The sequence below is a fragment of the Amphiprion ocellaris genome, chromosome 4 (genome assembly GCF_022539595.1).
Source record: "Amphiprion ocellaris isolate individual 3 ecotype Okinawa chromosome 4, ASM2253959v1, whole genome shotgun sequence".
Classification (NCBI taxonomy): Eukaryota; Metazoa; Chordata; class Actinopteri; family Pomacentridae; genus Amphiprion; species Amphiprion ocellaris.
In genome coordinates this window covers 758,476-771,744 of record NC_072769.1, presented here as the reverse complement: position 1 = coordinate 771,744, position 13,269 = coordinate 758,476, and the positions used below count along the sequence as shown (strand labels likewise).

The window sequence follows — 13,269 nt, the reverse complement described above, 5'->3', positions numbered from 1 at the left end:
GCTAGACAAAATTCAGAGCTCTTCATAAACTAACTTGAGTCTATATATTTCAAAGTTCATCAAAAATTGCTTCTCTTTCTGTTTCCTGGAAGAATTTCCATACCAAGCTGTGATGGATAGTGCCATGCCTGTGCACAACTATGTACTAAATACAACAAAATTTACTAAATACAGTGTAATTTTGACAGATACCAAATTGATGTAGTTGTGTGAGACTGCTGGAGCTTCAACTGAGCCTTGGCTGAACTTAAGAAAAAGGGCCATACATTTTTTTCTCTCTTTCCTACAGCTAAGTCTCGGTCTAAGGTAAAAACATCAGGTCCAGCGACCACAACCTAACCTGGTAACACTTTGATTTGTCGAATATTTTGAGGTTTGCTTCACTGTAAGGAGAAGAGATAAGAACAGAATAAGGAGCCCAATCCTGTCCTTGTTAAAGCCTATAGGAGCAGTATTGGTTAAATGAAGGTGATTGTTACAAGACAATCAATAAAATGGTGAAATTCATTTGCTGGTGAAGCCAATTGGCAGAGGAGGTTAACTGAGAATAATGCTACACTCAGGATTTATTAGGACAACTGCATTAGATGGGAAGACATGCTTGCATTCCACTCACATGACGGTACAGATGGATGGCCAAGGCCTCATAAATAGATGGTAATTGTTTACAGAAACTGTTTATTTGAAGCAAGTGCAAGTAAAGTTGTGTAAAAACTGATACCCAGAATCAAAATTAAATTTCTCCTTTATTTTTGGGAGGATTGGAATTTTGGGACCAGTTCCAAATTGGAGCCAATTCTTGATGACTAATCCTAATATGACCAAATTAGTATTGTTTAAACCTTGCATCAGTCAGATAGAACCCAATAAGCCTCTTGGATGAGAGGTTAAATGTCTTCAACAATCTAAAAGAGAAGTCCAGTTGCTTTTTTACTGAGGCTCCTATTATTATCATAATCTGGTTGACTGTGAATCTCCACAGACATCAGGATAAATTTATGTTCGACCTTGAAAACTGCAAATGTTTCTCTTGGTGTCAGAGAAAAGCCACGTCAGTCACATACCGGTTCCACGCACTCAAACTTCTTTCTCTCTTGGATCTCTTGCAGTTTGCACACATAGTCCAGCGACTCCCCCTGAAATTGATGCCTCATGGTTTCCACCTGGATGTCTGCCTGAAGAGGTGGAGAACACACACCACGATAATTATAGTTAAAAGCAGATGCATGGAAGCAAAGAAGAAACATCGCAATGTTTCTGGTACGGCACAATTTGGGAAGTTCGGCTTGGTGTGGCATTACATTCTTACAGAAGACAGTCAATAAATCAAATCCTGATCCTGAGGTCAAGATAGTTTAAAAAAAACCTCAAATAACAGGTTTGTCTCATTGGGCTTGTGATGTGCACAGAATACAAGACTGCCATATTTGACTCGGAGAAAAGCCACACAGAGAGAGAGAGAAACTGCAATGGGAAAAACAGAAGAAAAGCCTGAGGAAGTGCAAAAGGAGAGGGATCCCTCTTCAAGGACAGAAAAAATGGTATTAGTCAAAAAGCATTTTATTGTCCTTCAGACCATGTAACAGAGAGCGCACAGGAGAATGAAATTGTATTCCCTCTGGCTCAGTGTGACTGACACAGTGAGACAAATTAGGACATAAATAGTAATAGAATAACAATATATCCATCCATCCACTATCTATACTCGCTTGTCCTTGGCAAGATGGCAAGCAAACTGTAGCCTACCCCAGCTGACATTGGGCAAGAGGCAGAGTGCACCCTGAATTTATAGTTTCTTCAAAAATCCCATGTATAGACAGATGACACACTCAAATTCATGCCTATGGGCGGTTTAGAGTAGCCAATTAATCTAACCTGTCCATCTTTGGCCTGAGGGAGGAAATTCACACACAGAAAATACAGAGTCAGCTGGTGGATATGCCTCCCTCTTTCTGCGAGGGTTAGATTGTGAGAATGCTAACTAATTTGCTGACCCAGAACTATAACACTCCTCCAAAATGGAGCAAGTTTTTAAAATATAAGGAACACAAAATTCACAATTGAATGAAGCAAATTGGAGTTGGCAGCTTAATAAGGATAAAAATTTTGGTGTTACAGCAAGATTGTCTTTATTTTTTACTCGGCATCAACTGCTGATTAATATACATTTATAATTTACTCCATGTAAAATAAGAAAGGCTCGGAGTACACACCATAATATATGCACTGTTCATTAAGTTGACTTAACAGCTGATAAAGTGTTGATAAAGTTACCGACTCTTGCAGCTGTGAATCCATCCCTTGGTCTATTTATTCAAGTGTGATAGAAATCAGTGTTGGTACCGCAAATCCTTGTGCCATAAGAGTCACAGAACAGAACAGCCTGCGCTCATATTGTTAACAGTTTCAAGTGTCCTCTCTGGTCGGTGTACACAACATATGGGTGAATCAACAGTGTTCATCATAGGACAAAAACATGAAGATGAGACCATTGTTTCATAAGAGGTAGCTAAATTCTCCACAAATTTTAAATTGTCATCTCCTAGTGGTGAAGCAGGGATTGCTTTGCAAACTGCAGCAGCCGTGGTTGGCCTCAATAGTACAATACACAAGTGCACACATTTCCTTTTCAAACAAGCCAGGAAAACTGATGCTGTGAGGCATGTCAGTGGAAACTCACAGTCCACCAGGCTCGGCAGCCAGGCTCTTCCTCGTGGCCTCGAAAACAAATTCACAAACTAAATAAAATATCTGTTTGCATAATGAATGCGTATCCTGTATGCTACCTATCCATCAGAGAGTTCAGGCAAGAATAAATACCTCTTGTAGTTGTGGCTCTTTCTTCTTTGCTGACATATTCAGAAGCTTTTCCAGAGAGCTGTAGTACTTCTCTGTTTCTTTTTCATACCTCTTTCTTTCCGCCTTGAAAAAGTAAAAGTGGAAGGAGTAGAAAAACATAAGGAGAAAAAAATACTACATTATTCTTGGGGGAAAAGAAATCAGACACACTAAGCACACAAACAAATCCATGAAGAGCCACAAAACGTATTGGAAAGAGGCAATGAATTGTCATACGTTACCCTTACTGCACCGAGCTGCTCTTTTCTGAACTTTTCCAAAGGTTTCATTAAGGTTTCTGTGATGTTTCTCATCTAGAGAGAGAATATATGTTCTTCATTATTGCTCATCTCAATGACAAATCTAGTTTAGGCTTCATATGGCACCAAAATTATTTCCAATTTGAAGTGAAGAGTGACTGTTGTATACATTTTTTAGACATCAGGGAACGTAACCTTTTAAATAATCTTCACAGACTAAGTTATGTAACTGTAAGTGATATAATGGTATGCGTATTTGTCCTGAACCGTTTGGTATGCGAGGTTGGTTCAGGATGAAATTTGTGTGGTTAGAATTAATTGGTTATCGTCTATCAGCTGTAGGATGCCAGAAGGATTAGCTTTGAGAGCTAGGAAGACACAGTGTGAATGTCATCAAACATGTGCAATGTGATGCCTTCAAATACATGTTTTAATCCGTCTTTCTGTATGGCTAAAACCTGCAACTTCTCTGCCACACTGTATGAGTCAATCGAGCCTTGGGATACTTTGTCCACTGACAATTCCAATAAAGTTTTTCAAACAAGGTGTGAAGTCAGTTCTGACAAAAACACACAGCAGTTTTTTTGCCATTTCTTAAGTAGAAACTGTACTGATGGCTTTAAGTAAATCATGAATTCATTGGGACATTTTTTGTTTTATGTATTATATTCTTGAAAGTAAACAGTTCAACATATTATTTATTTACCATATAGCTGTTACGACAACAGTTTTTGTTAAACATATATGTTTTTTGAAAATAAATGACAAAAATGTTAATCTAAACATGTCTGTTGTTTTCTCTACTCTACTGAAAATCTACCAAACTCTAAAACTGTGGTACATACTAAAGCATGATTTGTACACAATCACACCGTAAACAACTGTGTAGTAAATGTATCAAAAAGGTCAAAGTGTTTTTCATTTTGCCTTCAGTGCTTCTGATGTGCAGACTGCAGGACATGTCTGTGCCTGTTCACCCATCCTACTTCTCCTTACTTTGCACTCTGACGTCATCGCACCATGCTGAGGAGTGCTGTGCTGAGCGTGTTCTTACCATTATGGTCTGATCCTGGAGCTACAACAGTCATCTCAGTAAGCTACTGATGATGGGTTCACTCCCTAACCTCAGACACTACACACAGGCATTACAGGAGGATGGCTGTTTATACAACGTCCCAAACACTGTAAAGTGTGCATCTCTAGCCAAAGAATTATCACGAGTCATCTAACCTACTGTTTAAATTAAATGAAGTCAAGCCTAACCCTACACAAACATTTCATCTATCTTCCAATTGCGTGAGATTTTTGCTGCTGATAAACTCGCAGCAACTGATTAATACAGAAGCTACTTTTATAATAATGTGTCATAATGAGCTGTATACATGTGGACCTTGTTGCCAGTAGCAGTTTATGTAAACTGCCTTGGTTGTTAAAGCTTGGCTGTAATAATTTAGTTAGGCCTTCCTATCCTCTCTGCAGCCACTCCTAGGCAGGTGATGTGACAGTGACCCTTAGACAGGCACAAGCAGAGGCAATGTTCAAGCACTATCATTACAAATAAACCCACTGGGGAACTGGTTTGCTCTGCCCACTGGATGCTCTGGATGTATTGTACCAATGGAGAATAATGTATTATGAGTGCCTGTCTGGATCTCTGGTGGATGATAGAGTGAGACATTCACTGATGTAAGTACCAAATATGGACAGCTGTAGCTGTAGGATTGTTGGAAATGCACACAGTGCAAGCATTCACACAGAAAAACAATTTAAGTGCAATACACCACGACACACACACACACACACACACACACACACACACACACACACACACACACACACACACACACACACACACACACACACACACACACACACACACACACACACACACACACACACACACACACACACACACGCACACGCACACACACACACACACACACACAGGTATTTCCCCTGGCTTTCAAACAGGTTCTGACTGGTTGTTCTCACCATCAACTCTCTTTGGTCTTCTAGGTTTTTGAGGAATGAGGAGAACTCTTGCAAAGACTCATCTGAAAGAGAAAAAAAAAAACAATCACACACTGTAATGTAATGAATGCAGTCATTCTGCCCAACTGTTTCTGTGTCTCACCCACATGCAACCTGAAAGACATTTTGATTATCTGTTGCAGGTGCACACCAATAACTGCTCTTAGTTTGCTGGTCGGGAAAGAACCATAAACAAATATTTGCAAAGCATGTCTATGTGGTGGTGACAAAAGTAGCAGTTAGCTTCCATCATGTGAGAAGGTAAACCCACACTTACCAATGCATTTCTCATCATCCGTCTTTGCATCTCCGATGTACTCAAACTGAAATTCTCCCAGGCACTGGGCAAACTTTCGCTGTGCCATCCCAAGCTCTAAAAGAAAATTTCAAATTAAAAAAACAAAAAAAAACAAACATTAAATGCAGTGTCTTTTGCATGTCATCCACCTGCATGCCACGCAGGAACAAAAATTCAATTGCAGTATGTGCTTATGTTAGAAATAAAAGGTAAGTTGTCAGGTTTTTTTTTCATCATTATGTAACCTGGGACAAAATGTGTGATATGGTTTTAGTGACAGTTACCAGATGTACCGTGGTGAAGATAAACATTTAGACTACACATGCTAGAATCACTTTCTTTTAGTGCAAAAATACAGTGGTACAGAACCATTTGTAGAAAAGTAATAAACATAACCTTTTTAAAAAGCAGGTCAGATGCATTTATCAGTTACCCACATGGCAAACATCCTGTTCGTCTACAGTCTGCTACATCCTGTTGCACATCAAACCCTTGCCACCGCTGCACAATGTACTAATCATCTGAGTGCAAGTCATACTTTTCACAAGTGAAGCGTAAAGAAAAAGTATGATGTATGACAACAATGTATGACCTAAATGCTGGATATCCCACAGAGGGATAGGACAGTAGTATTTAGCTTTTTCATCTGTAGCAACAGTGATAAAATAAAAAGTCACTTTCATTTAATTACTTTTTTCCCTTCAGTTCAATTCAATTCAAGACCGTTACTGTCATTATACAGCTGCAGACAACAATACAATGAAATTTTGGCGTTACTACCTGAGTTAAAATAGAATAAAATATATGATAAAATAGAATAAATAAATAATAAAACTCACAGTATAAGAAAATGTGTAAAAAATATCTAGGAAGTGTAATCACACAATGAGGTAGTGCAAAGAATGATGATTGGATTCACAGAGACTGGCACAATAAAAACCTTTACCAATACATTAGCAACCAAAATTGATTTGCTTGGGCTTTTATTAAAATTAAGTTTTTAATTTCCACCAACCACAAATTATTTAGTATTACCAGAGTAGTGCGCAATTTAAATGGAATAAATAAACATTTATATCACCGGAAACAACATTACAGAAATTCAACAGTATTGCAAAAATACTATGACTAAATCTACCCAAATTTACCCTAAAAAGCAGCATAAATCTCTCATTAATCACCAGCAAACCTCAAGAAACACACACACACACACATATCTGCTGAAAATACCATCATGCTGTTGTAAAACTACTCTGACATTTGGCTGATTTCAAAACAAAAAAAGTCTAACAAAAAGTATCCTGGCAACCGAATCAATCAGTTAACGCCTATCCAAGCATGTTTCTGTTAGTCTTTTTAGTACATGGTGCTTCTGAATGTTAACCTCGACTTATCTTGCTCTGACTGTAATGAAATGTCTAAACAACAATCCGAAAAAAAATGCTGTTTTTTAAATTTGTTTATTTGAGCTGTCTTCCTATTTCTTGTTCATTTCTTTCCATGGCGACCCGGTTGCCTACGCTCTCCAGGCTCTCTAAGCAGTCTGTGTACACATGCTATGGATTACATCTACAGTCGGGCCAAAAGCCCAAACATGTGAGATGTGTTGGACAAGGTCTGCCAGAGCCTGGCACAAAGGGCAAAGCTTCTGCCTCGGTCGTCTCTTTCAAACAAGTCTCAAACACGCTGCTGGTCACTCTTTAGCCCAGTGTCCAACCTGTACAATCACAAAGCACACAAAGACATATCAAAACAAAACACCTGTGGCTGACTCTGGCCGATTTGTCATGCCCTACAGGAAGCTGAGAAGCTGTTCCAGACAATGGCACAGTCTGCATAGGACGTGCATTGCAGTATGCACAATTGTTTTTTCTTTAAGTGGGTCTTCATATAGCACTTGCATACAGCAGGAAATGTTGTATTTTCTTGTGGGTGAGGTAAGCGTTGATCTTAAGGAAGCATAAACACCAAAAGAAAACTATATAAGATGTACACAAGCGCATTAAAAGCAAGCACATGAATACCTTATCCATGCACAGGAATTTAGCTAATTATATTCTAATGGCAGTAATAAAAACATGAGGATTCATGACTTGTTTATGACTAATAATAGCTCCTTGCTTAGCTCATGAACTACGGCAAGACACTGCACAGGCAAGCTTTAGATCATTAGTTACAACTGGACAGGGTCCCTTTTTCAAATACCTCTTAAACATGAGAAACAAAATATGGCCCTGTACAAGCATCATTAAGAGACGCTAACAAACAGTAGCAGTAGAGTGTCAAATCCTCTGACTCAGACGCCTCTTTAAAGATGGTGCTCTAGAGAAGTCAGAGAGAACAGGAGGGAGGCACATTCAGGATGCCTTATTACTACTGTCAAACAATAATGATACAAGTTTATTAGACAATAATTTAGACTATAAAAATAATGTTATAAACTTGTGTCAGCCACACGAAATCATTTTGGAGCTCATATTCTTTAAATACTACTAGTGCACTGAAATCTTTTCCCTTTTTGCACAACAAGTGTCTGCCACAGAGGTGACTTCTAACTGAAGTAAACACAGCCTGATAAATGTTATGTGGGAGGGTTTAAGTATGGGCTTCGCTGCATTATTTTCAAAATAAAAGTATGGCAAATATAAGCCTGTCAGGTCAATATTTTGGGAGCAAACATGTACATGCTGAACATAGCAATTTTCTTTGATGTGACAGTGAATCTAGGAGGAATCTAAAGCACACAGACAGCAAGAATCCAGCTCAGGGTGTGCAAGTCCATAAAAGGTGACTCTTGTCAGTCTGCTGTAGGCCTTAATTTGCAGTAGGTGGAACAACTGGAGGCAACACAAACAGTCCTATGTTTGCATGTACTCTAACAAACTGATAACAAAGGGCAAATAATTTTAGAAGTCCACTAAGAGGAGAAGGGCCCTGTGGAGCTGAGTGCAGTGCAGCCATTAGCATATTCCACTATAACCGATCAGTTGGTCAATCAAAAGTAATTAATAATAAATGAGTAGTTTCAAATATATTTTTTTGTAATTATAGTTTCTAAAATGTCACAACAGTTGCTTCACGTATCGCTGCAAACTGAACATCGCTGGGATTTGGACTCAAACAAAATTATCAATTTAAAGGCAGATTTCACTTCTGTTCTCAACCAACAAGTGCAATTTAACATCTATACACCACAAAATATGTGCAATTTACTTCTCAGGGAATCTATTTTTTATAATGTGTACCTATTTTATTTTAATAATGTATATTAGCATTTCTATTTTTTATTGCTGCTGCTCTTACCCTTTTCATTATTTTATTTATCTTTGCATATAAAGTTGACTTGAGAAAATCCACAACGAATTCCAATGTACCTGAACTGTAATGTACCTGTGCAAATGGCAATAAAGCTCTATTCGTGTCTATTTTCTTATGATTTTTTCATCAGCTTTGGTACATTATTGAATAAACATTAACTGAGAAAATTCACGAGAAAAATTATTAATAAAAAGAATTATTAGTTGCTGCCCTGTAGTTCACCATTGCATGTTTTTATTGAACCCTCGTCCAACACGGTGTAATAAAAAGTGAGAAACCCTTGAGTGTTGTGTTGAGAATTTAACATAATACACCAACAATGAGTCACTGTCTCACTATTCACTGAGAGAATGTACTTTCACATGATCGCTGTAGAGATCAGAGTTTTGCTCGTTTTGTGATTTCTACCAACGAAGTGTCTATTTTAATGAACCGTTTATCAAGCAAGTCACAGATTTATCATCATAAAAAGCTTCATTATGACAGGTGACTACCAGAACATTCAAATAACATCAAATTGACCTCATTCGCAAATTACAACATGAGATAATTTACAAGGGATTCTTTCAATTACAGCACTCTAGGATTGGGATGAGCGATTATGTTTTACTCCCAAACATTTGGTTACCAGGGTGACTTCCTCTATTTGAAAACTGAGTAAAGTACCTCACTATGGGAGGCGCCAAAAGTTAGATAATAAGGAGCATTTTTGCTGAAATTGTTGCTGTTTCTCTAAGTGCCTCTCTACTGCTGCTTTCCCCAAGGCTTCATCCTCGTCCTCTTGCTATTTTCCGTGACTATAACCCGTCGTACCGACTTCATTTTAAAGATCTATCATTTTCTTTAATTGCTGTAACTATAGTCTTCGCCCTTTAGCGATCCAGGCTTGAATAACCACGCTTCCTGTAGTAAGAGCTTCGATGCTTTGAAGCCGGTGAAATGCAGGCCTGTCTATTAAATCCTTGATCACCTTTTAAAGGACAGCACTTTAAGAGGCTGAATATTGTTTTATTTCAATCTCGCATTGTTCATCTACTGCTTGGCCGTTTATGGTTGCTTTTGTTTTGCTTCAGCACTGTCAATATTTTTCTTTACTTGTGCATATTTTCCACCTGCATGCCAGGTGAGAACGAAGCTTCAAGCTACAGTTTGTGTTGTAAATAAAAGGAAAGTGATCATGTGTTGTTTTTGTCATCATTTGTAGCAGTAGATGCATGAATAGCTCCCAAACAAGCTTCATCGTTACAGCGAGAATTGAATGATTAACCTGACAGGCAATCGGCAAACCCTTACAGAGCCATTGTCAGTCATCTGCAGAAACGATCAAACAATCCCAAAAACACCCATGAATGTTGAGTGGAAAGTTCAACTGGTCCCCCACATAGTAAAAACATGTTTTGACAACACTACACTGAACCTTGACACACCTGAACAAAGCCTCAACACAGTATATTGTTTGACATAAGCCTGTATCCAGTATCCAGTGTCACTGTACGGTAAAAAAAAAAAAAGAAGAAGAAGAAGCTAAGCATTCTGTATATTTTACTGTTATATTGCAGAACATAGTCAGTGTGCATATTTCTGAGGGGATTTATTAGATTTGCTGGTTTGTGCGCACAGAGATTCACTTAGGATTGAGTTGCTGACGTTTCTGTCTTTCATAATTTACATCTTCTGTTTTTTTGACGTGCTGAAGTCCTGTTAGGGAGATACACCAGCTAAAACAAATTTGGGTCTTATGCAGTTTACTAGTACATTAAACATATCCTTCCCTCAGCAAAAGCAGGAACAAAGCTCACATCACTGTGGATAATTACTGTGTACTCCAAGAACAGTGATGTCAATGGATAGGTTTGCAAGCTCTTTATTAGAGCCATATGTGAGCACAGTGCACAAATCACATCCATCCAGCAATCTGATTACACAAGATGCATGTTTGACTCACTGTAGAGTGGACAGTTAAAATGAGACTATATGAGGCCAAGCTGTGGACTTCATTACATAAAACAAGAAGAATGAATGTTATCCGGTTACATGAAGCTCCAGTGATAGTCGGCATGAGGCAACATTCAGAGAAGGAAAACAGAGCCACGGCATTGTGTGTACCTGTGTCGTGTCAATTGAAGTTTCAACAGCATAGATCAACTGGATACAATCAGTGGAGCAATAAACAAAGTGTCAGATGAGAGGCCTGCATAACAGATTGAAATGATAGCTGCTGTCCTGGAGGAAACAACTATCACAAGATAGAAATACCACACACGCCAGGGCACATGAGAGTCCAAGGCAAACGCTTCGCCTGCTTTTTGCCTTTTAAAGCAAGGCATTTCAGAGCAAACCTGGGAAATGTCAAACTTGGCTAGTTTCTCTGCAGAACACCAGCGACCCCAGCCTACTGCCTTCACAGAATGAGTCATACAGACCCCACCTTACATCTATCTGATATTTCAGGAAAAAAGTTGTTCTATAACAGGAAAAATGAAAAAAAAAAATACCCAGCTTTCTGACATAAACATTTGTGCCCTTGTTTAGAAGAGGAGGGAAGAAAAACAAAGACAACACAATCGGAAAGTGACTGAATCACAGGACTGTAGTTACTGAGGAGCATCACAGATCAAAGAACAAGGTGCAAATACAAAACAAAGCTCACAAAATGATTTGAATTCAACTCAGATGTGTACTTCCTAGCTTTTAGGTTTAAGAGCACCTTAAATCAAGATTATTGTGAAACAGTCGTGAATACCGATCTTCCAAGTATTACTGTCATTATTATTTAACTATTTTGCGTATAAAGTGTAAAAAAAAAAAATAGTCAAAACACTCATAAAAATTTCCCACATTCCAAGGTGATATCTTCAGTGTCTCATTCACACATGAGAAGTGAAATCAGCATGTTAGCATTTTGTGCAAAAAGAAAGTTATGAAACAATTATTAAAATAGTTGTTGACAACCATCCATTGTTCAATCAGTCCACTAATCAAGGCAGTTCTTCTAAAGTACCAGATAAATCTAACGTACATTCAAAATGCACACAATTACTGTAACGATTATGGATGCACTATGATATCGATAAGTTATCATTATCTGCTGTCTATTTGATTGAAAATGTTATACAAAAATAAATGGCAGGTTTTACACTGAGGTTGCAGTAGTTCCCTTATTTTGCCCTGTGATTGTGTACATTTGGAAAATACTGCAATTTACTTCTGCTTCCGGTAAGAATAGGATAACTAAAACGTTAACTCCACTTCATTAGAGACTTGCTGTTCTCTGCATTTAGGTGAAAAAAATATGTCTGTATAACAGCATCAGCATTTAGCCCAAAAAATTATCAGCCTATCAGATATCCACAAAAATTTAAATATCATGCATCCCACAAATATTGAAGAATCTATTCAATTATTTAAAAATCTGTCAATGTTATTTTTAGATAATCACAGTATCCAAAACACTATTTTGAAAATACTTTCACCTGAACAGCAGCCCAAAAACTCAATGACCATGAAACAAAGAGGGGAAGCAAGCTTGAACCCATTAAGACCAGCAACGTTTGATATTTTGCTAAGAAAACCTCCTCATCCTTTCACTTTCTGTTGATATACTTGAACAATTTACTGTATGTAGTCACATTTAGTGTTTGGAATACTGTGACTTAACGCAATCGGACTGCAGACACTGACCCGGCATCACTAGCAGCATTATTTGGTATGAAAATGCAAAGTGTGCGTACGTAACACAGTTATCATCAATTGCATGATGCTGTTTTTCCTGCAATGTATGAGTTAAAGCAGGAAACTTAACATTGCATGTTCTGGCCACAGCAGCAAAGGTTTTTTTTTCCCCAAAAACAAACCATAAAATGTAAGTTATATGTCAAAGGTCAGCTGCTGAAGAAGTCCACAGTGTATTTATTGGCATCTGTTGGAGGGTTGTTTGTTATGATTTCTACAGTCTCATCAGATGTGCCACTTAGGTCAGAACTTGCCTGGTCCAAACCCGCAGCGTTTACACATTGTGCCTTTCCACAGTCCTTCCTGTTCCATTCTCCCATCTTTTCCAGGCTGAATCCCTGCTCTACTTGCCTCCCACCTTTGCCCTGGACAGAGCCGGCCCACCCATCCCCTCCCACCATGTCCCTCCCCCCCAGCTCCCTGCCCACAAAACATGCATTACTTCATTCATGACTTCCTGATACTCAAAACAAGTCTGGAGGGTGAGGCTACTCTGGACAGCATCCTGTCAATAATCACCATGTGGCTGACTGCAGATATATTACACTATCTGGATATTGTTTCAGTACATATCCAAAATGTGGCAATTCATGATGCAGCGAAAGGTCCCTTAAAAACGTCGTGCCGTGTAATACACTTTTAAAGTAAGCCTCTTTGTGGAGTGAGAGAAAAAAGCGTTCCTCCCACATGACTTCACGTCTTGTGCTAATGCGATTTTAATGAAAGATTGTGATGTGGCTCTTTGGCAGAATCAGTAATGTGATTACAAAGAGCAGCAGTGAGCCAAAGCAC

General features: G+C 38.4%; 1 protein-coding gene across 2 annotated transcripts in view; it reads right to left on the bottom strand.

Moving 5' to 3' along the window:
- The window catches only part of arhgap10 (Rho GTPase activating protein 10), a 53,317-nt gene that overhangs the window by 34,347 nt on the left and 5,701 nt on the right, over positions 1–13,269 (bottom strand). For both annotated transcript variants that reach the window (XM_023262227.3, XM_023262226.3), the window contains exons 2-6: positions 5,407–5,502; positions 5,091–5,152; positions 3,081–3,152; positions 2,821–2,922; positions 1,065–1,175 (exon numbers count right to left, since the gene is read on the bottom strand). In XM_023262227.3, coding sequence (XP_023117995.1) covers positions 1,065–1,175; positions 2,821–2,922; positions 3,081–3,152; positions 5,091–5,152; positions 5,407–5,502 — 443 coding nt within the window. The remainder of the gene's footprint in view (positions 1–1,064; positions 1,176–2,820; positions 2,923–3,080; positions 3,153–5,090; positions 5,153–5,406; positions 5,503–13,269) is intronic.